The 25,299-nt window shown below is 38.3% G+C and overlaps 1 protein-coding gene and 1 long non-coding RNA gene across 5 annotated transcripts in view; one reads left to right on the forward strand and one right to left on the reverse strand.

The window, feature by feature from the left end:
* Positions 1–55: 55 nt before the first annotated feature.
* The window catches only part of LOC133214299 (uncharacterized), a 34,539-nt gene continuing 9,295 nt past the window's right edge, over positions 56–25,299 (reverse strand). The window contains exons 1-5 of one of the 3 annotated variants that reach the window (XR_009726085.1): positions 24,804–25,009; positions 21,604–21,735; positions 18,688–18,762; positions 10,016–10,107; positions 56–196 (exon numbers count right to left, since the gene is read on the reverse strand). This is a non-coding gene — a long non-coding RNA (uncharacterized LOC133214299). Of the gene's footprint in view, positions 197–10,015; positions 10,108–18,687; positions 18,763–21,603; positions 21,736–24,803; positions 25,010–25,299 lie in introns of those variants that run through there. The other 2 variants (XR_009726084.1, XR_009726086.1) reach the window with 2 other exon arrangements.
* On the forward strand, positions 13,931–17,384 carry LOC133214315 (parvalbumin, thymic CPV3). 2 transcript variants are annotated; one of them, XM_061357115.1, is made up of 5 exons: positions 13,931–14,127; positions 14,600–14,667; positions 15,019–15,151; positions 15,585–15,694; positions 17,186–17,384. In XM_061357115.1, the coding sequence occupies exons 2-5, from the start codon at positions 14,607–14,609 to the stop codon at positions 17,209–17,211; spliced, it is 330 nt and encodes a 109-aa protein (XP_061213099.1). In that variant the 5' UTR covers positions 13,931–14,127; positions 14,600–14,606; the 3' UTR covers positions 17,212–17,384. The 2 variants fall into 2 exon arrangements, with proteins under 2 accessions (XP_061213099.1, XP_061213098.1); XM_061357114.1 differs by having other exon boundaries at positions 13,978–14,070; positions 17,186–17,380.

Below are 25,299 nucleotides of genomic sequence, written 5' to 3' on the forward strand. Positions count from 1 at the left end.
GATGCCATCTACAGTAGTAAATACACTAATGGTGATATCACAGCGTTACCACATTAAGGTATGGAACCACAGAATAATTCATGTTGGAAAGGATCTCTGAAGGTCTCTGGTCCACTTGCCTCCTCAGAAGGCCAATTTAGGGCACATTCCTCTGAGCTGAGTTTGAGTATCTTCAAGGATGGAGTTACTATAACCTCTGTGGGAAATGTAATAAGTAAGGATTAAATTCTCTGCACCAAGCTTTTACAAAGGAAATACACAAATAGAACACTGCTAAGCACACAGTTAAAACCCAAATTCTGTCAGAAAGTTATCTAACAGCACTCTGTATTATCCACTGATAACCGATTCTCAGGTTTAGAGTTAAGACTGTCCTAATCAACATAATATTCAGTATAATACTGCTTCATAATCCCTAGGATAAAGGAAATGTTGTTTATATGTATTACCTTTACTTATGACAATTAAAGAGGAATGCAAAATGTGAGCAGCAGATTTGAGTTCCACTGAGCCCAAAGACTCTGAGTTCTCAGACACACATCAGTCCCTCATTGCCCTGTATGAGCAGTTCAATCTAATTCTCCCAATACTTCTTGTGAAATAAAGATGTACTATGACCTCTTTAAGTGGCAATAAACACAAAGAAATTGCTTGTCCTGTACAAGCTCTTAGAAAAAAGTCATCAAGGGCCAGGGTTTTGAAACAAATATCCCAAACCGTGGTGCTCTAGCTACTGAATCCATCATCTCTCTTAAACCAAAATTTTGGGTTGTGCTGATCAAGGAGCAGAATCATGCACAAGATAAAATCTCCTGGTATTTAGTGGAAGCTGGCTGCCTTCTAACATTTCCTTTGGAAATCCTAACCTAGCATCATTCGTAAAGTTCAGATTCAGTTTCAGTTCTCCAGCTGTTTGAAATCTCACAGTCATCTTCTAATAAGTAAGAGAGCACAAGAAGGGCAAGGGGATGTCAGAACTTTCATGGCACACATAGGCTGGTAAAGTTTATTCTTTGAGCTTGCAGCCAGCCTATGCAGAAAACCTTTGATGCAGCAGCATCAGAAGTGCCTAGATTAATTTCCTGGGATGGGTTACTGAAATATCTGATTTAATCCCTGGCCAGACATATACCTAACATTTTCATGCTTAATTTTTCATATACTTTAAAATATATTAATAAGTAGATGCTGTGAAATATGAACTAATTTAAAGTGTCACCATGTTACGAAACAATTTCCATACTACTTTTGTGAACAAGCACAGAAAGATGCCATTATATTGATATGGATCTTCTGGTACACTCTCTGTACCACAGGCCTAGAGAGCACACTAGCTAGCAGTTGGGATACAGCTGCTCCCTAACTTTTGATTTGCTTATCAGCATGTTCTACACTCATGTAAACAAGAAATCAGAGCTTTTGTGTGTCAAGCTCCAGAAAAAAAAATCAGATTACCACATCAGTTACAATACAAAAAGAAGGTGCCCCTTGACAATGCCTTCCCCTGCAGTTACAAAGACAATGTTGACCTGGAGTTTAAAGGGGAATTTATGTCACAGTAGAATATGCAAATACTTGACTTAAATATAATCCCACTGCTTTCATCACAACTAAATATTAATCAGCGGGTATGCCCTAGATACTTTCTGCTTTACCAAGAAAGCTTCCAGAACAAAGTGATCCTATATTTGCAAAGATCTCCCTAACAAATTGTAATATTTAGCCAGAATAAAAATAAACACAGTGCAACCTGGTTTTGTTAAGCAGATGAAATAACCTGTTCTTCCTAATAATCATTAAAGGAAAAGTCATCTGGAATTATTTCAGTTTTCCATTTAGCCTGTTTATATTCCAGCCTTTCGAGTAATGGGTTAGACTAGACTTCTTTTAAATACTTGTTCCTTTTTCTCTTCCTTGTTCATGAACGCCCACACGCTAACCTGTTCTCACCCTCATTTCCTCAGTTTCCTCTCAGCCCAAGCAGTCCCACAGAGATTTCACAGCTGGACTTGACCGTCTTTGGTGCCCTCTACAGGCAAGATCTGCTTTGCTACAGAAATAACTAAAAAACTTTCTCCACAAATCCTTTGTAACCTCAATGTGGTCTTCTCACAAAGATTATTTCTTTCATCATCAGATGATCTCTTTCATCATGAGATCTCCTCTGATCCCAGGCCATGATGTGCATTATTTCCTAGGAATCTGAAACAAAGGCAAAGCTAGATTCCCAAATGGAAAGGCTGGATCATGTATTTTACATATCCGCAAGGATAAAATAAATTACTTTAAAAGTAACTTGCTCAGTTGATCTTGTACGTATATAGCCCAGAAAACCTTGCTTTCAGAATGTTCCATTTTCCATGCAGCATAGGTTTAGAATAATAAAACTAGCACTTCTTCTAAAGCATTTTTCTCTTGAAGAGATGATCAAAGGAAACTAAGATGTGCAAGATGAGGTTTTGTCTATATTTTCATCTATATAATTTTAGAAGGAAACGACAGCAGCCTCATGTTAGACTGACCAAGCACTAGGCTTTATTTTAAATGCCATGGCATTACTCAAATATTTGAGCATGTTTGTGTGTGTCCATGTGAAATGTTCTCCCAGTGGCTTTTTACACCACTGGCCAATTTCAGCCATTCTGAAGGTCAGTACATTACAACAGATCTCATGAGACAGCCAAGCAGAGGATCCCATCAATAACCAGTAAGAGAAAAGCTGCAGCTTGAGCTTAGCTACTGCTTCCTTGAAGCAGTTTATGTTTTCAGTAGAGAAAGAAATAACCAAATATCACCACTTTCACTGCTCATTTTCACTTCTCACCATTAACTGATGCATTCTCCTGCATGCTATTGAACAACTGACAACCTCCATTCTATGACGGGACTCATTTATTATGATGATTTCAACTGTGCACCATTTAATTAATTAATACTAAGCAAATATAGTAGATTTCAACAGTAGACTTTTATAGTCTAAAGTACATATTTCAGCAACTGGGTAACCAAAGCTTGTATGTTAGCTTATTGAAAATACTTTGGGTTGATATAAAATTAAAAGTTTTATCTGTGAGATTCTAAGTGTTTGTCATATGTATCTATTACAAACGTATCAGTATTAGTATTATTTGAAGACTATTAGGGCAATTGCAGGAGTTTCATGGGTAATTCCTACCAGGATTGGGCCTTAAAAGGCAAACTCTACCATGAAAATGTTCTTTTTTGCTATCATGAAGCGATACAAAATAATAACTATTTTTCCATTCACAGATCAAAAGTGACTCACTAGACCAAAAATAAATGCAAGCTGAAAGGATTTACTTTGCACTAAACCTTATATATTGTCTAAAACACCATGCACATTCCTTTGGGATATAAATATCAATCTGATAAGCTAGCAGGTCTTGTCAGCCACAGTGATTTATCCCCTGGTGTATCTGAGCCATCACATGGCTCTAGGACTTCTGTAAAAGGTCAAGAGGACTTAACTAATGTCTATATAAGTCATTATCTCTGTCATTTGAACAATAATTAAGCCAAGAGGACTTTGCAAATCTTTTACCTTACAGTTTTTTTATGTCTTTGGCTTGGGTAAAACTAAGTGGCAAGGTGAGGAAACTGAGATTTTTGAAGACATCACAATAATCCACACAAAAAATGAATGGAAATAACCAGAGATCTCCAAATGCTGTGCAGTTCTGCGAATTACAGAATGGTTTGGGTTGGAAGGGACCTTAAAGACCAACTAGTTCCAACCCCCTGCCATGGGCAGGGACACCTTCCACTAGACCGGGTTGCTCCAAGCCCTGTCCAAACTGACCCTGAACTTCCAGGGAAGGGGCAGCCACAGCTTCTCTGGGCAACCTGTGCCAGAGTCTCACCAACTTCACAGTTAAGAATTTTTTCCTAATATTTAATCTAAATCTAGCCTTTTTCTTTACCTGTTACTTTAAAGCCATCACCTCTTGTCCTATCACTACTTGCCCTTGTGAACAGTCCCTCTCCAGCTTTCTTCTCAGCCCTATTAGGCACTGGAAGTTGCTCTAAGTTCTCCCATGAGCCCTCTCTTCTCCAGGCTGAAAAACCCCAACACTCTCAGCCTGTCTTCATAGGAGAGGTGTTCCAGCCCTGTGAGCATCTTCGTGGCCTCCTCTGGACTACATCCTTCTTATGTTGGGGGCCCCAGAGCTGAAAGCCAGCTTATATTGAGCTTCTCATTAACCAGCACATTTGGTTTTGTCCTCTGCTTTTGCACCTGAAGGCTTAACTAGAGAAAACAGCAAGCCAGATGCACTACATATATCTGAAGTAAAGGACGGAACTGTTGGCTCCTGCAGGGCAGCTGTCCTGGTTTGCCCTGGGACCTAGGTTGCAACTGCCCCAGTAATCAAACCTGGCTGCCCTCATGGGGCAGCATCAAAGGCTGATAGAGCAAGACCAATATGAATTCTGTCTCTTTGGATGAGAGACAATTGTGTGCATGTGTGTGCGTGTGCTGAAGGAGCTGCAAGACAAATAACAAAGGAAAGACTGGATCACAATAAAACACTCCGATAGCACTGAAAATACTCATTTCATGTAGGGATAACTGACAGACTGTGAAGATTAAAATAGCAGTTCTGATGGAGTTTGCTCTTTATTCTTCCAAGAATTTTTACTAGACTGAATTCAAAAGGCTATTTTTCTCTAATCTTTCTTTTCATCATGATATTCTATCTTCGAGAGCATATTCATCTGACTGAAGTTAAAAAGCAACGTTAGAAAAATTCTTGCCTCTCTTAAATCTACATCTTAGTAGCAAAGATGACACAGCAGGGAAAATGAATCCTGCCACTATGGGGTCAGTTTTAACTTTGTCTTTTTAATCCAATGAAACAAAAAGAATTTTTACATGTTGTGATGCAACATCCCTCTTACTTTGTTACCATTATTCTAACTGAAGTTAGAGGACGTTTTGTCATTAAATGCAAAATTATTTACAAACAGCTTTAGAAATAGTCTTCAGAATTGAGTCAGGCTTGGAATTTTACAGCTATTACCAATACCAAACTCTAAATGCTTTCAGTATCAAGTATGTCTCTCTTATTTGTCCTCTCACCTTTAACAGACACTTCCTGCAGCATTTCTCAGCTAGTGCCAGAGCTTTGACTGATGCATTCCTGGCAGCAGGTGATAGTGATGGAGATGCTAAAATTGGAGGGGATGATTAAGACTGCCATTACCTAACAGAGGAATACCTGTCCCTGAGACTTTCTAGTGGTTAGCTCTATGCAGCTGCCCTACTCCATACACTGGTTATTATGCATCTGATTCCAAGATGCTCAGGTCTGCTCACTATTGTAGAGAGGATCTAACATAGGAGTTAGTCTATATGCTGCCCTTGGCTACAGGTGGTCAGTCCATTTTATCACCTACGGAGATTTTTTCAAGACTGGAACCAAAATTGATAAATTTATAAAATTTCAGTATATAATTTCACTGCTTTTTACTACTGAACTATGGTACAATGTAACACTTGAATGCAACACTTCCTTTGTCTTGAGTATCTATTGTTATGAGTATATAATGTGCTACTTTTAGGAATGAGCTTCCCATTTGAACTCTAAAATTAAGTACTTTTGTTGCCTGTGTGATTACATAATGTGGTTCCTTTTTGTTATTCTTTTCTTTTACAGAGTTTCAAGATCTGGTCAAATTTTAACAAGCAGTCAAGATAAAGACCAAGATACCAGTGCCATAAACAATCTTTCCTATTGCAAACCTACTATTTATTTACACATCTTGTACCCATTAAGAATCGCTGGCAAGTGATTTCATATTGCTGGAGAACATCTGAAGTAGGGCAATCACTATCTAAACCATATTCCCCAATATTCCAAGCAAAAGGTGTTTATACCACTGGGAGACTGAACTGGAATCCATTCTGTTCATCTGAATTTGGGGCATTAAAGATGCAAGTAAAAATATTAAGAGAAGGAGAAATTAGAAGCATTTCTGTGGCCATTTAATTTTCAATATTTGTATAAATAGATAGCACCTGTTATAAAAAACTAAAATCAGCAAAATGTCCAGGTGTACAACCTGGTTATGGTAACTGGTAGCAGTGGTATTTAACTAAGAGGTATATTTAATGCTCCAAATGTTTTTATGTCATTCTTTATGCAACTGATTATGTTTCATACACTAATTAAATGGCAGGACTTAGCACTACTTAGCTGTCAGTTTTAATATAAGATTACCTAGATCCAAGCCAAACCTCGAATACTGAAACAGTGATACATTCAGTTCTCCAAGGAACCACTCACCTTCCTGCCCACCTGATGGCACCATTGCTCCACTTACAAGAAGTTAAAACTACATTCTATCTGCTCGAATTAACTCGAGTCAGAACACTTCTAGTACCCCACCTGCCCACTTCTGTGGATGACTCAGTTCTGCTAAATCAAATCATCTCTGAATACAGAATGCTAACATCTTGTTTTCCAGAACGTGGGAGCGGGATGCAAGTCTCAGGAAAGGTCTGTAGTGCTAGTCTGCAGTTGGGAAATAAATACCTTTTGTTGGATCCACTTTGCACACTGAATGCCTTTAATGCTATCCATACAACCCTACACACCCAGCATGCCAGCTGTACTTAGCAAGCTGCACACCATGGCACAGAGATACAAAGAAGCAAGACGTGGTTCTACCTGCAGAGAGGTGGAAGTTGAGAGCACAGTTCCCCTCTCTGGTCAGTATGAGACCTGAAGGTCTGCACACAGAGATCCAGAACAGAGATTCAGTACCCTTTAATCATATCCATGCTATTTTCTTGCAATATCAATGTAAAAAGTATTAATTGTTACCATAATCCATAGTTATTTACTTTGCATGGAAGTCTAATTATAAAGATGTGGTTTTACAACACACACAGATGTAACTGAAGGCAAAGGCAGATGTGTTTTGAATACAACTAGGTGAAAAGCACTTTGAAAAATCAAGTCCCTGGTGCTTCATAATGACAAACTGGAGCATGTTGCCCCAGTAATCAAAGCTCTATTGCTTTTCTTCATCTCAAAACTAAGGATAACTTTATGCCCACATCTCACAGGGCTGTAAAAATAAATGCACAAATGTTTGTGAGGTAAGTATGATAAGAAATCGACATATTGATGAGAAAATGAACATGAGCCAGCAGTGTGCGCTTGCAGCCCAGAAAGCCAACAGTATCCTGGGCTGCATCAAAAGGAGCGTGACCAGCAGGTCGAAGGAGGTGATCCTGCCTCTTTACACTGCTCTCCTGAGACCTCACTTGGAGTATTGTGTGCAGTTCTGGTGTCCTCAACATAAAAAGGACATGCAACTGTTGGAACAAGTACAGAGGAGGGCCACGAGGGTGATCAGGGGACTGGAGCACTTCCCGTAAGAAGACAGGTTGAGAAAGCTGGGGCTGTTCAGCCTGGAGAAGAGAAGGCTGTGTGGAGACCTCATAGCAGCCTTCCAGTATGTGAAGGGGGCCTATAGGGGTACCTGGCAGTGTTCAAGGCCAGGCTGGACAGAGCCTTCAGTGGCATGGTTAGTGAGAGGCGTCCCTGCCCATGGCAGGGGGGTTGGAACTAGATCCTTTCCAACCCTAACAATTCTATGATTCTATGATTCTAAGTATAATAAAGAAGGGCACCATTAAAATATTGCTAATTAATTAATCTTGGGGTTTTTTACAAATTGAAACAGTAGGCTGGAAATTAGGAATGATGAGAATGCAAAACTCTGGTTGCTCATTAACTGAAGTTCATCCAGCGTGTGCAGTTAAGTTAGGGTTCTGATTGAAAAGTAAGAGTGTGATGATGTCTTTGTAATTTTGACATAATACAAACAGAGCAATCAAATCAGGTTACAAAAATGAACTAATTGCTAACAGTTCCTAAACTAGGAAGTATGGTGTATAGGGGATTTTGGCTTACATATGTAATAAAAATAGACATCCAAACAGCCTTTCAAAATAAACTACATGGCTTTAACTATGCAGAACATTATATTTCCAACTTGATAGTTACCTCCTATGTACTTTCTAAAAAAATTTGGAACTCTTGAAAAGTTTGCTCTTGGGCATTAACCTCACAAAAACCTGTATGACAACTGTCTTGTACTGTACTTGTTGGAGCTATTGAGGAAGATGTTTCAGTATTTGCAGATCAAAAATCCCCATTTCAAAATTATCTGGAAACACTCTAGTGGCTCTGATGCATAACACATTTATGATAAGACATTATGGAAAAGGAAGGAAACATTAATACAGTGTTGGGGGAAATCTATGGAACTTCAGTGAATACTCAATTATGTGTTCATTATACATTAGTCCAAAATACATTTCCACTAACATTAATGAATGAACCATGCCCTGATAGTGGAGAATTCCCCTTAACAGTGAAAAAAAAGAATTACCCATCAAACAAAATCACATTTATGATTTCAATGTCATTGCAGGAGAGCAACAAACAAAGGAAAATTAGAGGAATTAGTAACTGCAGTCTGACTGCCGGGCTAAAAGCTCTCATTATTGTCGGAAAATGCTATGTATCTCAGCTGATACCATGTTTTATATTTTCACTAAGTAATACGGGCCACCTGAAGATCTTCAAACATCATACTAATATTAACAGCTAAATGAGAGAGAAAGGTGCAGACAGCTCAGATAACTGAGCAGGCAGCTCCTTTACTTACCCACATTTACTCCCACACTGATTAGCCTCCTAGGCCTACAAATCTAAGACAATTTCACCACTTACCATTCCATTAAGAACAGTAAAAAATTAATGACAAGGTAAGTCTGATATCAGCTTCAGTGATCACTCCAGAAAGTTAAGAACAGCTTGTGACTACAGTAGTTTTTAGACCTTTTCTTCTTTTAGTATACTAAGCAGATTGGTGAAGAAAATGCTGTTTTCTGTCTACATGAATACACTTCCTTTCTTTTTTTCTTTTCCTCTCTGTCTCTCACTCACATAGGTTGTCAGATACTGTGAAATTTCTATAACTGCTTATTATGTGCTTTAAGAAAGCTCCTCAAATTGCTCCCTTAAACTGAAGAACACTCCTCTGGAATCATACGTTTGGAGGTCTGAGACCATGGACTGTATTCTGCAAACGTGTCTATCCAACCCTTTCTGCCAGAGTCCCTATGTATGTGATTGTCTTTTGTCAACGGAATTTAGTCACATGCTTTATGCATGTGTATTAAGTGCTTGTTTGAATCTAGACACCTGCTTCTCCTTTATTTAGAAGGCCATTTCTGTTAAACAAGTGACTTTTGATGATTACTTCTGATAAGGTTAACTCTAATTATAGGGTATTTTTACTTTATACCTCACTAAGGGTTACACATCCTCCTACTGCTGAAATTAATGGCAGAAATCCCACTGCCATCAATTAGGACAGGCAGTGAATACAGCACTGAAGTGGTTCCAACTCTATTTGCCTTATTTTACCATGGCTTCTTACACTTTGGGTCATAGTGAAATACAGCCATATGCAAAAAGCCTTTGGTAACAGTATAGTACCACTGTACATATCTTTTACATGTCACAAAAGGCAGCTTCCAGATTATTTCACAGCCTCCAATTTTAGGGCACAGTTATTCTTGAAATGCACAAAAAACCTGAACAATTTAGACTTTTAAAGCTCACTCCACCTGACACTGTCTGTAATGCTGACAGCAGACAAGTGTCTTAAACAATTACATTTAGGGTCAGAGATTTTTTTGTGTTACTGAGTCACAGAAGCACTTGCAAGTGCGTTTAAAGACAGCAGACAGCATATCAAATGCTAGCAGAGATCTTCCAGGACAGCTTTTTAAGTGAAAAAAATACCCTGATCAGATCAAGCTCTGTGAATTACTTACGCTATTCATCATTTATGTTAGTCTATTCTGCTATCATTTTCAAATAGAAATCAATCTCATTTACACAGAATACTAAGGACATAATTTAAAGTGGGGAAAGTACACAAGATATTTCTCTTTACATGAGAGAAGTACCTGTCTTAGTTTAGCTCCAGACTCACAGTGCTGCAGGATGGATTCTACAGTCCAGATCTCTGCTCAGTGCTCTGGGTAATGTCCTCTACTTGCTGCAGGGAAAGAAACCTTTGTCACTGAGGCTTCCAAGGCCTGGATTTCATCCTTCATTGTAATAATGCACAATACCAAAAAAATCAAATACTAAACCATGTTCTTAAACTCCTCTGTTTAATATGGTAAAAGATTATGGCTCAAGCAACCATTCAAATTGGATTCTGTAATTATTTCTGTATGATTTAAGCATGTGTCTTAAGAGACAACTTGAAGTGGCAGGATAGAACTCATTTTGTTGTAAAGGCACTTTCCAATTATGATAACTATATTCACACTAAGATTCTCTGCCATCACCACTGAGACATCAACATTAACGTTCCATCACACAGGTTACCGAGTATCTATTTCTATTTCTTCCAAACTCATTGCAAAGACAGAATCTGTTATCTAGGATCATGATGCAATTGTTCTGGCCCTAGCACAACCAGGACTGAAAGATGGGAATTGTGTGGGTTTCACAAGTTGCTACAGTGCCTCTTTACAATGTTGTAGTTGGTCTCAGGTTAACACCTCTCCTCTGATCTCACCTGAGACAACTGCTGATGTTTCCTTTGCATCTGCTTGAAGTCTTTGGTTGACTGCCACTGCTAATTAATTCTATACTTTATACCAAACAGAACACAAAGAGTACAAGACTAGTCCACAACCTGACAATGATTTACCAAAACAAAACTATCCTCTAATGATTAGAGAGGTGAACGGTACTTGATTAAAAAAGAGTTGGTTTATAAGTGTAGATTCCTAGCAAGAAATTATCAGTAGGATTTCTCTGTATTTCTCAGAACTAGACTTTTGTGTTTAATTCTGGAAGTCTGAAACAAAACAAAAATGTCTTTAATATTCCTGTATATGTTGTCCATAAAGACACCTCCAGAGAAAAGAACAAAGTTATAATGGCACATAAACCTTCACATGAACAACTCAACAGCACTTTCAGATGTCCCCACAGAGCAGAAAAACAGAAACCAAACAAATTAATAATTTCTCTTGTATTTCACAGGAACAAGTGCTAAACATTCCTGGAAACTGTGCAATACTCAGATTCTGCACCAGATTTTGCACAGTTGTTAACTGCCTACCTAGCAGCTGTCGTTCTGGTCAAATTATTAGGTATTTTCTTTATAGCTTTACATTGCTTGCATAATACCTTTTAGGAAATTTCATTTATGGATCTCAGGTTTTGAACCCCTAAAAAGGGATTACAATCACCTAAGAAAATACCCCAGAAGTAAAGAAAACAGGCAGATGATTTAGCTGTAAAATAGATGATCTAATTAAAACATCTCTTTCTATATTATACTCATCCCTGATTATTTCATTCTAATTGTAGTGAAGGGAAACCTGTACTTCAGATGAAGTGTCATTAATAAATAAATAAAACCCAGTAACCCTAGATTCCCAGCTGTATCAATATACAATGACATCAACATGATTCTGAAATTCAGCTCTTTTAGGCTTTTGTAAGCCATCTTTCAGCCAGGATTAGCATCACTTTTGTTGTCAGTGTTGAATTTCAAACATTAAAAGATCCCTTCATAAGCAATAGTGAACTTGTAGCAATTAGCTCACTTTTATTTGAGATCATATTTTAATATAATACTAATTCTGGCTACTTTGTTAATGTTGAATACACGTAAAAACAGTTCAGCACTCTGTGTGCCATGGTAGAGTGTATGAAGTATCCAGATGACATTGAGCGATTATATTTGGTGCTTATATTTTAATACAATTTCTGAATTAGTTGCAGACATATTTTGAGCTTGAGTATTAGAAGATCACCTTGATCTCATCATTTTCCTCTATTCCACTTCTATTTTCTCATTCTCTTTAGCTTTCAATATTTAGTGTTGAAATGCAAGTCAAAAATTTAAGCAAAGTATGCAGATCAATGAGCAGCAGAAATAGAGAAGGAGCATAGTAGGAGCGAGCACAAACAATGGAAGCCTACTGTAAAGTAACGTCTATTGCACTATCATGGAGACCTAGAAAAAACGTTTTCTCAAGGAACACCTTGACAGTAAAAATGTCAAGAGGAAACAGTAAAAACCCCCTTCTTTTAAAACTCGCATCAACTTGTGATGATTGTAAAGGGGAAAATTCACAACAGAGCACAAAAAGGTACCCTCAAGGATGAAAGCTATTTCAGGGTGATTCCATAGAAAGCACAGTATGTGCTTCATTCCCACTGCCACTGTCTGGCAGATCATAACATCATGCAAATCTCAGACAGAAAGTACGTGAATATATAGTTTTGAAAGATGATGATAAATGAAAAGAACACCAAAAGACTTGAGATCAGATCTTCAATTTGTATAAATAAACATTGTTTGATTTCTTTTAACCAGACAATACGAATTTACAACAGGCCAGGGTTCTCAGGTTTAGTGGGAAAGCATTCTTCCAGATTACTACAATCAGTTTTTCTAATGAGACAGGAGAGCATTCTTTTGCTACTAGACAGCTGATATTTGGGATTAAAGATATATCTGATTATTTGTGATCGATGCACCTTCTTTTGTGTACAAAAGAGACAGCAAGAAAGGTAAAAGTATCATTAAATGATGTCTGCTTTTTCATGTCAATTATACCTATTTCTCTATTAAAATTCAGACAAACAGGTGCTATGGAACAATTGCTATGCTTGATAGTTTTCTTACTGTCATTAAACCAACCAGGAGTAAACCCACTGTAGTCCATTAACTTCCACCAGGGCTTAGATACATTACTACTCTACTCCACAGCATAATTTGTAACTTTTTCTACTGTAAAAAAAGTTACTTGTTCAGCATAACATGCTATTTCTATCCATGAAAAAATCAATGCTCAAGTATTTGGAGAAAACTACTTTAGATATCATAATAGACTATTATATTATAAACTCTAGCCAAAATACAGGTGGGTCTTATTGGTTTTCATCCTACAATTTTGTCCACATAAACCCCCTTAAAGATGGAAATAGCTTTTTTTTGTCTGAAGGAAATCCTCTTATCTGTTGTTCTTGATTTTCTTAAGGTTTTTGTTTTTTTTTTCAAAGCTAATGTTCATGAAATGTAACAAGCCCCCACTTATTTATACCTACAGTTTTAATTTCTTATAAGGAAATAGATTCTGAGAGTGTGTTGTAAAATGTATATAAATGTATCTCCACACTAACAAAGTCTGATCCCTACCACTTCAAGTAAGTCTCTTATTGATTTCATGTAATTTCAAGTATTCAAAATAGATCAATAAGTAGGCCATCTGATTACACATAATGTTCCAGGGAATACAAACAGGATCAGCTTGTTCAGCTTTATCTAGTTTCAGAGTTTTGCTCTCACTGAAGGCATTGGTTTCTGTTCCACCCCTGATCAGGGACAGCACTGCAATTTAGAAACTGGCCAGGAAATCAGAAATGCTGCTTGCTGGAGAAGAATCACCCCAAATTACAGCATGCTTTCCTCTATGCTAGTAACAAGTTATTTTTGTCAGAATGACATCCTGTCACCTCAGATCTTTCATTTTCAACTTCCTTTATACATTCCAATGGATGAACAGACTCCGGGAAACCAAGCTGGTTTCTTTTCATAAGGATTTAACTGCTGGAGTCATCTTCCAATGAGCAACTTTAAGGTCCAGAGGTTAACTGAAATCTTTAGCATACTTGGAGACTGAAAGGCAACGTTTTGATGGCACAGTTGTACTTAATAAAGCACAAGAGGATTTATTAAAAAAAAACGGTTGTTCTTGTCCATATTATCTTAGGATATAAATAGAAAGAAAAGTTTAATTAGTTAAGGAAGAAATTTGAGCTAGGTCTCAAACCAAACATTCGATCCATCAAACAGTAACCTAAGTAGTGGTTATTGTCACCTTTTGAATCCTTTATAAGCCAGACTGGCAAGCCAGAGCCAACATTACTATTTTGCCTGGTATCTCCTCAGCTATTTTTCCTTTACCTACCTGAGAAAACTATAAAGGTGAGCAGCTGACTTGAGATTAATTAAATGAAATTACTGTGCAGAGCTGCAACAGTAGTAAGTACAATAACCATTGTTCTAAGATTATTATTTTAATTGCTGGAATTACATATGGATGGATCTTATATAGAGATAAGTATCAGTTTTCTTTTTATTCTTCAGAGCTGTTGGGGAGAAAACAGAAGCAAACCTTCTTGACTGTCTTTTTTCCACTGCATACACTGTTATTTGTATTGCTATGCATTCCAATAAGACTAATTATAAGATTAATGGTTACATAGAGTTTAAAAAGTTCTGTATTTCCACAAGATGCAGATAAATTATAAAAAAAGTGATCATCAACTCACAACATCATTTATGTAATCCCTGTAATTAAGAAGTATTATTTCAGCATTGCTATTTTTAAGGAAGTAATATACTAATTCTTCTAATTTGTTTAGGAATAGCAGCGGTGATGGTTTGGTCAATGATTTTTTGTAACATGCACTTACATTTCACAAATCTGTCTGCAATATATTATTTTGCACAGGTTTGAAATGAGCCTCACAGACATTCTAAGCCCTTCCGATATTGCTGCTGCTCTGCGAGACTGCCAAGGTGAGCAAACAATTAAAACTCAAAATCTATTACTTTGCGTAACACGTGGCAAGTTCAATGCAATCCCAAAGGAATACTGAACAAGTATGAATACATACTGTAAACGTGTTTCTATAATCTCTTTACTTAGCTGTCATGACTGATTTATATTGTCAGTTTGTAACATCCCCATGTGATCTTTTTTGCTGTTTAGGAGGGTACGGTTCAGTACAGCAAAATTTATTCTTTGACAAGTTTTATCTATTGTTCATGTTTAGAACAATTAAACTGTAACAAAGCAGCATCTTCAGACCTTTTAGGAACAGTGAATGCAGTGGTCTGGCATTAATTCGTTTATTAATTTATTTTCAGCTCCAGATTCCTTTACTCCCAAAAAATTCTTTCAGATCAGTGGAATGTCTAAAAAGAGCAGCAGCCAACTGAAGGAGATCTTCCGGATTCTTGACAATGACCAAAGTGGCTTTATTGAGGAAGACGAGCTCAAGTAAGGATTTTGTTAACTGTTCAAGGGGTATCAAAAAATCTGCACTTTTTTTCTTTCCAGAACTGTTTTGTACATGAGAGCACAAGTTATGCTGAATGCTGCTAAAACTTCCAGCAGATTGTGAAAGGTGTATTTAAGTAGATAATCCCTACAGAGAGACAAATAGTAAATACCTGCTTTTAATGCTCAGTATACAAAAAAAAAAACTTCCTTGGGATGGATTTTGGTAGTGGGTAGAATCAATTGTATCAGGGCAGGACTTACAAAACAGAAATGTATGACTAAGATTTAGTTTGTCTACCAAAGCAGAGTTTGAAGAACTTGGTTATTATGGTAAATAATTTATTTATATATAGCTATCATTTTGATTATACAGCCAGCATAAAATAATGATATTCTGTGAAAATTGTAATCAAAGTTATTTTCTTCCTAGGTATTTCCTTCAGAGGTTTGAGTGTGGAGCCAGAGTGTTAACCTCCTCAGAAACCAAGACCTTCTTGGCAGCTGCAGATCATGATGGGGATGGTAAAATTGGGGCTGAAGGTATTAATGTATTTATGTACGGAATAAGGCTCCTCAGGGTGTGTTGCAATGATGTGTGATTCTCTTTTATTCCCATGGTACATTAATGTACCTCCAGCAATTTTACTGAAACCCTTGTAGTAGCAACCTGTTTAAGGGCAGAAATAGTCCCTAATCTTACAGGTTCATCTCTGCAACTCCTTTTGCATGAGCAAGTAAAAAAAAAACCCACTTAGGCTGCCCTAAGGAGCTTTCTCACAAGTTTACAGTTGTTTTGAAAGGAACTGCCCGTTATTTCTCCTCCCACTTACTCTGATTTATGGCAGCACTAGCTGTAATACACAAAAGTAAAATTAAGGGCAAAAGAACCACCTCTTCACAGGAGAACCAACAGCACCTACATAGGCTCATTTACAGCAGTTATCACCCAACAGAAGTTACACTAATCAATGAAATCATTCACAGTATGCAAGAGCTAGCAGCATGTAGTTTAATATTTGTTTTGCATGAGAAGAACAGAATGATCAAGTGTCAGTACCCTGACACGAGATTCCACAACAGGCTCCCTTTATCTTCAGTGGCAGTTGAAAGACCAGATAGAAAGGAGCAGCTGTTCTAAGAAGTAGCATATTGCACTCACCCTGTGGAAATGCTGGTGTGATTTAATGGCTGCTCAGTGCAGAAACCTCTTGATCTCCTAATTGCGTATTTCTGTGTCCCATTTTGACCAGGAAGCACACACTCACACAAAAGGCTTGCAGCTAGTGGCAACTTGCCCCATGAAAGAAGCATGCTGCCTAGACAAGCATGAAAGGGGCTTAGGGAATAGCATGCAGGGAATGTGCTGGTATGCAGATTCCCTATCGCACTGTGCCAGGAGGACAGAATTCCTCTGTTTCTTTCTTTGGAAGGAATTAAATCCAGTTCCTTAGGAAATATGCCAGAATAAACACACATGTTTATGAAGCAATCTATATACTAATACAGTCATTCAGGGATGGGACTGATCAAAACCTCTAACTCACAGAAGACAGGCATTTAAAAGATCTTCCAAATAACAATATCTTACTGCACAACAATACTTCAGTATCATTCACATGGAACAGCACATTGGTTTTGGCTGTAGACTGTGTTCTAAATCAACATTTTGCTATTGCTGAAGCGTTACAAATCACTAATAAGACACATGGATTCACTTTTAATTCTTGTATTTCAGGTCTTAACTACTTCTTACTCAAATTACATAGTAGCCATTCTGTTATTTTTGCCCGAGATAGTAATATGCAGAGAGAAAGCTGAAACTACCCTGAACGTTATATTATTCCCTATAAATGGCAGCAAAACACTTCCATCTGTTGTTTAGAAGGACATTAGGCAATGTCTCTCAGTCATCTATCAGGTAATAGTTTTCTGTTAAATCCTATTATAAATCTCTTGATAAGCCACTAATCTTTTACTCCTATTCCTTTCATTTTAGTATTTCTACTGTAAATATTCTTTTATCTTTTGCAGAATTCCAGGAAATGGTGCAGTCTTAGAGGTTCGAAAGGACCAAACAAAATACAATCTGGGTGAATCTGCACAAGACACTCCAAAACCTTGAAAATCAGGACTCCCTTATTTATCTTGATTGTGACTTGTTCATTGCCTTAAGTAACATAATGAAACACTGATTAATGATTTTTTTCATTGTGTGGAACATTTACCATGCTCTAACCTCTACTTTAGCAGACACTTCCCTTAAAATATCCAATAAAAATTGATTACATACTGTAGCCTGTGTCTGTTTTTCTGACTGCGAAACTGAAATATGTGAATTCTTAAGAGTGTTAATACCTCCAAGATCTTAATCTTATCAGACCTTCATATATGGAACATATCTCAAAATCTATTTACAATAGTCCTTCTGGATTAAGCTTGAAGTTCTCAAAACTCATATCTTCATCAAAGACTACAAGCTGAGATACAGTTGTGAGGTAGGTGCAGATAAAATCTCTCACTGACTTCTAAGTGAAAAACAGTTGTAAGTTTTTGCTTAAGATGATTTCTACATGAGATCATTGCTGTTTCAAACTATTCTTTCTATATTAGCCGATGAAGAGAACGAGAAAGCAAAACTCACATTTTCCTGTGGAAAACCTCTGTAGACTTAAGGCTTCAGATAACTATAAGGCTTTACAAAGGAGAGGGGAACCAAAACCCATCATCTTAGTGGTATTCTCTAGCTTTCTCAATAGGGAAGACTAAAACTGTGCAGGAAGAATTTGTAGAAATGCATGCTGAGAAATCTCCAACATTCTCTCCAGTCTTTTCAGTCTGTGTCTGCCATATTAAAAGCATCCTTCACAAAAGCATCTATTTCTAGGGATGCTGAAGAAACACCTTTTTATGAAATTCAGTCATTAGAGAGGTGTTTAGATGCTCTGATGGAGTATTTATATATTCATTTGCTTTCTCAACATTAACAAGTGCTGTATACTGCAGTTCACACACATGCAGCTTGTAGGAGTCATCATAACAAAACAGAAGCCTTTTCAGCAAAGTGAATGGTTTAGTCACTCCAGTTTCAATGCATTTCTTCCTTTGCTGCATGCAAATGACTACATTAAAAATTAACTGCAATTTTTCCTTGTCAAAAGTCTCTATAAATACTGGTAATGTTCAAAAAAAACCCACCAAAGCCAGAGCTGAATTGTTAACAAGAAACCAGCTGTTGCTGGGGAAGAGACTGAAGAATCTGAATACACTTGTGAGAAGGGCTATATATCTTTCAGAGCAACAAAGGAACAAAGACAGAGTCTTTCTCTCTGACGCTTCAATATGCCAGCTCTCCCAACCTGTATTTTGCAAACCTAACAAAACAGTAACTAAAAAACTCCTGTTGATCTCAAACATGTTCATCATTGAAGCAAAAGCAGTTAAATAAATCCAAAATTTCTATCTGCGATCCTCCAAGACACCCTAAACAGCTGCACTAATACAAATTCTATAACATTTCACCCCCAAGTACTCACCTCTGTGTCTTCTCTGCAGCCATCTACTTCTCTAGGAGCCAAGTACTGAAGAGCCAGCCAGAACACAGCTCCTGCCTTTAGAAAAAACGTGTATATTAATCCACAATTCTTAATAGCTGACAATTGAAAAGAGAAATTTTGTCCCATTTAAAAATGTTTTCAAGCAGCTTAATTTGGGATACAATACGTTTGTAAGCTGTATACCCAGTACACAAGAATTTAATATGGTCATCAATTTTTCCTTTTATTGTGCAAAAATAATACAAACTGATAAAAAATAATATTTAATTTGAATAGTATTTCTTAATATTATGAAATATGCTCACCTGACATAAGTCACTAGAGTATCAGTGACTTTAACATAGCTGCTCGGATTTACACAGTCTGAGGATCTGACCCATGAGAATCTGACCCATGTAAATTCTCATAGCACAAGACAGATGTCACAGGATATTGACAAGAAATAAAGTGTGTTCTTGGCAATGAAAACCAGTCTGATGACAGAAGGGTCTTGGAGCAGTTCACATGTAAGTTACAAACAAATCCCTCTCCATTTCACTGACAGTTTAGTGTCCTGACCTTGACTAATTGTATTATATCAGGCAGGTAAATGCATGTAAAAGAAAGAATATTGCAGTTGCTCTTGCACTCTGAACTCTGGCTCTTCTCAATGTTTCACCCTTTGCACTATGCACCTAGTCAAAGAAACTCAGAGCCAAAGTATAAATGCTGTTATTCCTCACTAAGAGGCAACACATTGCTGGAGCAGCTCACTGGACAGAGGTGGACAGAAAATTCATTCAGTGCCCTGGCCCACAACAAACTTTGGTGAAATCAGAACTTCCTTCATTTCTTAGATAAGAAGAACATACCACAGCTGTCTGCCTCTAAAGTTTTGTGTAAAACATCTGAACTACAAAACATACTTAGGCCCAATCAAGAGACAGGGAACAAAAGAGTAGGGAAGCACTTTGTGACCTGACACACACCTTCTTAATTAGTTTCCATGTAAAGGCTTTAAAAAATCTTGTTCATTATTACTTATTCAAAGTATGTCTCAATTGTTCACTGATAGCTTATTATTGTATACAGGTGGTGCATTACAGCACCAAACAGAAAAAAAAATACAACCCACTTACTCTACTTGAGTTATTCTGAGAATTCTCTAACATCCAAAGTATTGCAGTTAAAGGAATCTTTACATGTATTTTCAGCAGGAAAAAAAGCACCTTAAAAAACCTTCATAGTACAGAGGCTACTCCAGCAGATTACTGTTCTCTGAGGGAGAGCAGGTTAAGTAAAGGAAAACTTGTTGACTCGCAGGATTTCTGAAGTAGAAGAAACTTTTAAAGTTAAAACAACTTATATGGGTTCTCTAGAATCCTTGAAATGCTAATTCATAATTTTGAATGTTCTTATAGAACATGTGACAGTGATAACTCAAACTGGATTTACTCACTGACCCCTTGTCTGCTTGATGACCTAAAATAAATGCCATTGGTACATCTCCTTCTAGAGACATGGTATATAGAATTCCAACTGTTTCAAGTAGGCACTTGTAATTCAGAAAACTCCTAGGCAGAACTTTATTGACTGACAACAAAGGAAAAACTAAAGGTATTTACTACATTTCACCACTATTTAACATGTGAATATGGGTGCTTGCTGAAGGGAATCAAAGGATTATAGAATAGTTTTGGTTGGAAGGGACCTTCAAAGACCATCCAGTCCAACCCCCCTGCAATGTGCAGGGACATCTTAAACTAGATCAGATTGCCCAGAACCACATCCAGCCTGGCCTTGAGTGTCTCCAAGGATGGTGCATTCACCACCTCTCTGGCAACCTGTGCCAGTGTTTTTCCACCCTCATTGCAAAGAATTTTTTCCCCACACGCAGCTTGAACCTCCCTCTTTTAGTTTAAACCCACCACCCCTCATCCTATCGCAACGCGACCTGCTAAAATGTCTCTCCTCATTTTTCTTATAGGCCCCTTTTCAGAACTGAAAGGCTGCAATAGGATCTCTCTGGAGCCTTTTCTTCTCCAGGCTGGACAACCCCAGCTCTCTCAGCCTTTCTTCATAGGAGAGATGATCCAGCCTTCTAGTCATTTTTTTGGCCCTAAATGAATGAGCAGCCTCTTTCTATGTTCATATATTTACTGAATGGGGTGAAAATAAGGACTGCATTCATAAACTGTACTCATTGCAAAGATTTGACAAGAGAGGCAGCATTCTGAAAGCTACTACTGACAACCACACATACAGACTGCAATAAAAGTTGCAACTAGTTTTCAGAATTACCACTGTACATCGCATACTAAAGTTATTCACTAGACACAAGTAAAAAAAATAGTTTTAGGAAGCTATACACGAAAATACAAGTTGACTTCCATTTCTTGTTTACTTTATTTACCTCATAATACTTTGTGCCATATCACTCTATTTATGAATAGCTAAAATTAAAATATAAAAGAATAAACAGTGGATTTATTCAACTTCTAAGCACAGATAATACCATACCTTAAATACATCAAACTATGACATAATTCTTCATATAGTTCTCTCTCATTCCTTACTATGATTAGCAGGGAAATAATTAACATTTTCCTATAATTCATCTTCAGAGCTGAAACACTTTTAATTGTCTAGCCCCTTCCTTGTTCTCTCTTCCCAGCTTTTCTCTCACATGCACTACAGACCCAGGCTAGTAACAACACTAAGTATTCCTGTTAAACACATTAAATAAATCAAAACATTTAAATACCTCAAGTTTTGCATGAAAGTAGGTGGTTATTGCTATTCAGTAACTTTGTAGCCTTAATGATAACCAAAGATAGCATAAAGTTACTGCATTCCTTTAGCAAATCTCTGATCCTCCAAAACAAATACATCCATTATTAAACTGTCTCTACTCACCACGACACTCAGATAGTTGCTCACATTCCTTGACATCACACTAAGAAGAAATCTGGGGGAGATGAGTGATACTCCTAGCAGGATCCCTGCATCTAGCTGCAGTGTTTCATTTTCACATCCAGTGACGAAGGCCTGTTGGAGCATTAACAAAACGTGCAGACCAGGGATACACACGCATTGTGCTTTTTGCTGGATCACAGCGCTGTTTTGTCATTTATTTGCTAAACTAATCCCAAACCGCTGAGTCTACACATTTGTTAACACATTTAGACCACATACTGTCAATGGAACAGCTATTTGAGCTGTCAGCTGTATTTATTTAGAGCTGTCAGCTCTAACACCCAGAGTGATTTATAATATACCTTTTTGTTCATGCAGCTGATGGAAATGTTCAAAATAGCACCTAGAAATAGGCTCGACAAACCAAAACATATGACTACACAACACCATTTCTTACTCCTACGTTTGGAAATGCATTGGAAAGCACTCATAAAGTTGTTAATTATCTCTTGATGCAGGGGTTGTCCTGCAAATTCCCAATGTACTTATGCAGAAGTTTAATTTTACATAATCATGGGCTAGGAATCACATTTCAAACTCAGGGTGATCTGATGCCACTTTGCAAATGTCAAGGTGTGGTGTTACTGCACATACAATTAAGAAGATGGGATGAAATTGGAACCACAATCGAAGTTTCTTCCTGCCCTGTTAATTTGTACATTAGAAATGTAATCATTTAATTGAACCTGTTATCACTTACTCTTTGTAGATTCTCACAGATATTTTCACCAAAAGCAATGTCAAGTTACAGATGAGGTCGCACTGAGCAGAATTATATTTTAGCAATCACTACACATATATTCCCTTCCTAGGGAAAGTTTGGCACACAAACACCTTCCCTAGCTATCACCAATTATACTAAGTATCCACTGCCCGATCATACATGCCTCCACAATATATCCCTTGCAACAGTATTTGTATTACAGCATAAAATAGGCACCCCAGTCACAGACCAGGATCTTCATTGTGTTAAATCCTGAATAAACACACATCTAAACCTTTAAGCCAACACAAGCCAAAATCCACTGTCACTGCAGCTTTATAATTTCTTTGGTAAGAAATTAATTGAGTATTAATTTTAAAAATTTCCAAGTTTTACATTAAGTAAGTAGTATAAAGAAATTAACTTCCCTTCGCGCATGCAGCCCTCATCAGCCCTCCCTGTAGTACAACAGAAGCGAGGAAGGGGACTTTGCTTTTCTCATTTGATATATTCGGTCCTTACTGGATGTTCCCATAAACTGTCTCATCTGTGTTGCAGCCTTCAGATGAACAGACCATAACTCTAAAGGGCTGATCTGTGCACACTGATGAATTTTAACTCAGAGCTGTAGGCTAGGAATCAGTAATTACTGCATTTGGATGCCTCACCCTGACACATTGGCCTGATCCTTACTCAGTCCCTGCTCAGAGAAACCCCATGGAGCTCAGCACAGCAGGATCTTCCCCCATGCTGATTTCTTGTGCTGGCAAAAAGCCCATGTCACCTTCCATCACGGTCCCTCTGAAAACACCTGCACTAACTTAAAAATCACATTCTCCCCGCAGCTTTGGAAACATTTCCCACAGCTGTTTGAGACCTGGCTGGAAATGCTCTGTCTGCTGCTGTGGCTCAGCCTGTTGTTTTGCTCTTACATGCCCAGTCCATATATAAGGAGCTGCTCAGTTCTTGAAATGTTTTGGTTAAATGCCATGCATGGAGGCAGGAAAGGTGATACAGAAGGTGGTGATGAGCTCCATACCCATACTACATTTAGATGAATTCATGTATTCAAACTCCATATTGAACCACAGAATCATAGAATGGTTTGAGTTGGAAAGGACCTTAAGATCATCCAGTTCCAACCACCCTGCCATGGGCAGGGACACCTCCCACTAAACCATGCCACCCAAGGCTCTGTCCAGCCTGACCTTGAACACTGGCAGGGATGGAGCATTCACAACTTTCTTGGGCAACCCATTCCAGAACCAGCCAGAGAGGGCCTCAGCATATCTGTCCACTTGACTCACCAGACCTCACAGCCAGCCAGCATCTCCATTTTGTGCCTCACAAGAGGAAGCTTACTCCATTTGGCCTTTCCCCTCCCTTACAAAAAGCATCCGCTTCCATTTTGTGCCTTCTACCCCTCACAAACAGCAGCTCCCTCCATCTTGTACCTCTCTCCCTCGCAAGAAGTAGCCCCTTACCTTTTGTGCCTCACAGGAGGCATCCTCTTCCCTTTTGTGCCTTCCATCTCTCATAAGAAACAGCCCCTTACATTTTGTGCCTCCTCCCTCTCACAGAAGTCAGTCTCCACCGTTTTGTGCCTTCCGCCCCTCACATGAAACAGCTCCCTGCATTTTGTGCCTCCCCTCCCTCATAAGAGGTACTTTCCACCATTTTGTGCCTCTTCTCCCTCACAGGAGGCAGTTTTCTGCTTCAGGCCAGGTACCAGGAGGGTCTGCAGCAATAAGCATGGCAGTAGGATGTGACAGAGCTGCACGCTGACTCTACCAGCCCAGGGGGAAACAACGGTCATCTCCCTCTTGCTTACACCACTCACTTTTTTGAGTACAGACATTAAATATTAAATTACTGCAGTCTTACAGCATCTCTATTCCACACAGTGCTCCTACAGCACTGAACTGGGCTGTCAAAATAAGCCATCACCTGCAGAAGCTGATGAGGACTATCCTGAATGACGCTATTGGCACTGAAAGTGAATATAAACTAAGGGTGATGACAGGAACAGAAATAGTAAGTAAAGTGAAGAATTAAAACCACCCAAAATACTGTTTTTTCTTTCAGATTTAATCTGGCACAACTTCAAGAAAGCTTACCAGTACATTTTTCTAAATGATCTGCAGGAAAAGAGGTGTTCAATTGTATCTTTTATTCTAAGTGCTTATTTGAGCAATTATGTAACTTTATTCAGATTCCTAAATTTCATACTCCTATAGAGAAACAAAGTGGTACACCTCTTAACCATGTAGCTGGTTTTACTTGTCACCTAGATCACACTTAATTTTGATTAAAATGGGAATTGAAAAGTAACAGAAAAGCTTATTTTATTTGTTAAATACCACTATCTTAAATATTCCAGACAAAAACTCGAAAAACAAATCACAATAATTGTAGCTATTTATGGAGAAAGGATTACCTGCACTAAGTGTTGCTGGATGACATTCCTTTCAACATATTCAAACCTGTAGATCTCACCTTTCAGATCTCAAGATTTTACCTCAAAAGATAAAGCGTTTCTACTTTTTCTCAGCTGCCCGGCAGCTCTGAACAAATCGTAAGGGAACTAAACTGCGCGATGTTCGTTCTGTATACAAGGGGCGATAGCCAAATGGTGATTTGGCACTGCGGCACACACCGGCCTCAACGGCAACTTCCCTCCTGCAGAGGAGCTGCCTTGGCAAGGCTGTGCTGAGAAGCTCCATCCAGCTGGGCTCACGGACCGCCCACCAGGCACAACCTCTTCTTGAGGGAACACCCGACCTAAGCGGCTCCCCAGCGCCCTGCGGGTCCCCAGATCTCCATCCAGTGGCCGGAGCTGCTCCGGCCCAGCTAACCCCCCCACCCCGTCCGCCGTTTCTCTCCCTGCTGGCGAGGCGCTGCGGAGCACCGCCTCCAGCCGCGCTCGGTAGCAC

This window comes from Neopsephotus bourkii, unplaced genomic scaffold (assembly GCF_033783945.1).
Source record: "Neopsephotus bourkii isolate Nb327-2 ecotype Australia unplaced genomic scaffold, CSIRO-AGI_Nbou_v1 NB_882, whole genome shotgun sequence".
In the NCBI taxonomy this organism is placed as follows: Eukaryota; Metazoa; Chordata; class Aves; order Psittaciformes; family Psittacidae; genus Neopsephotus; species Neopsephotus bourkii.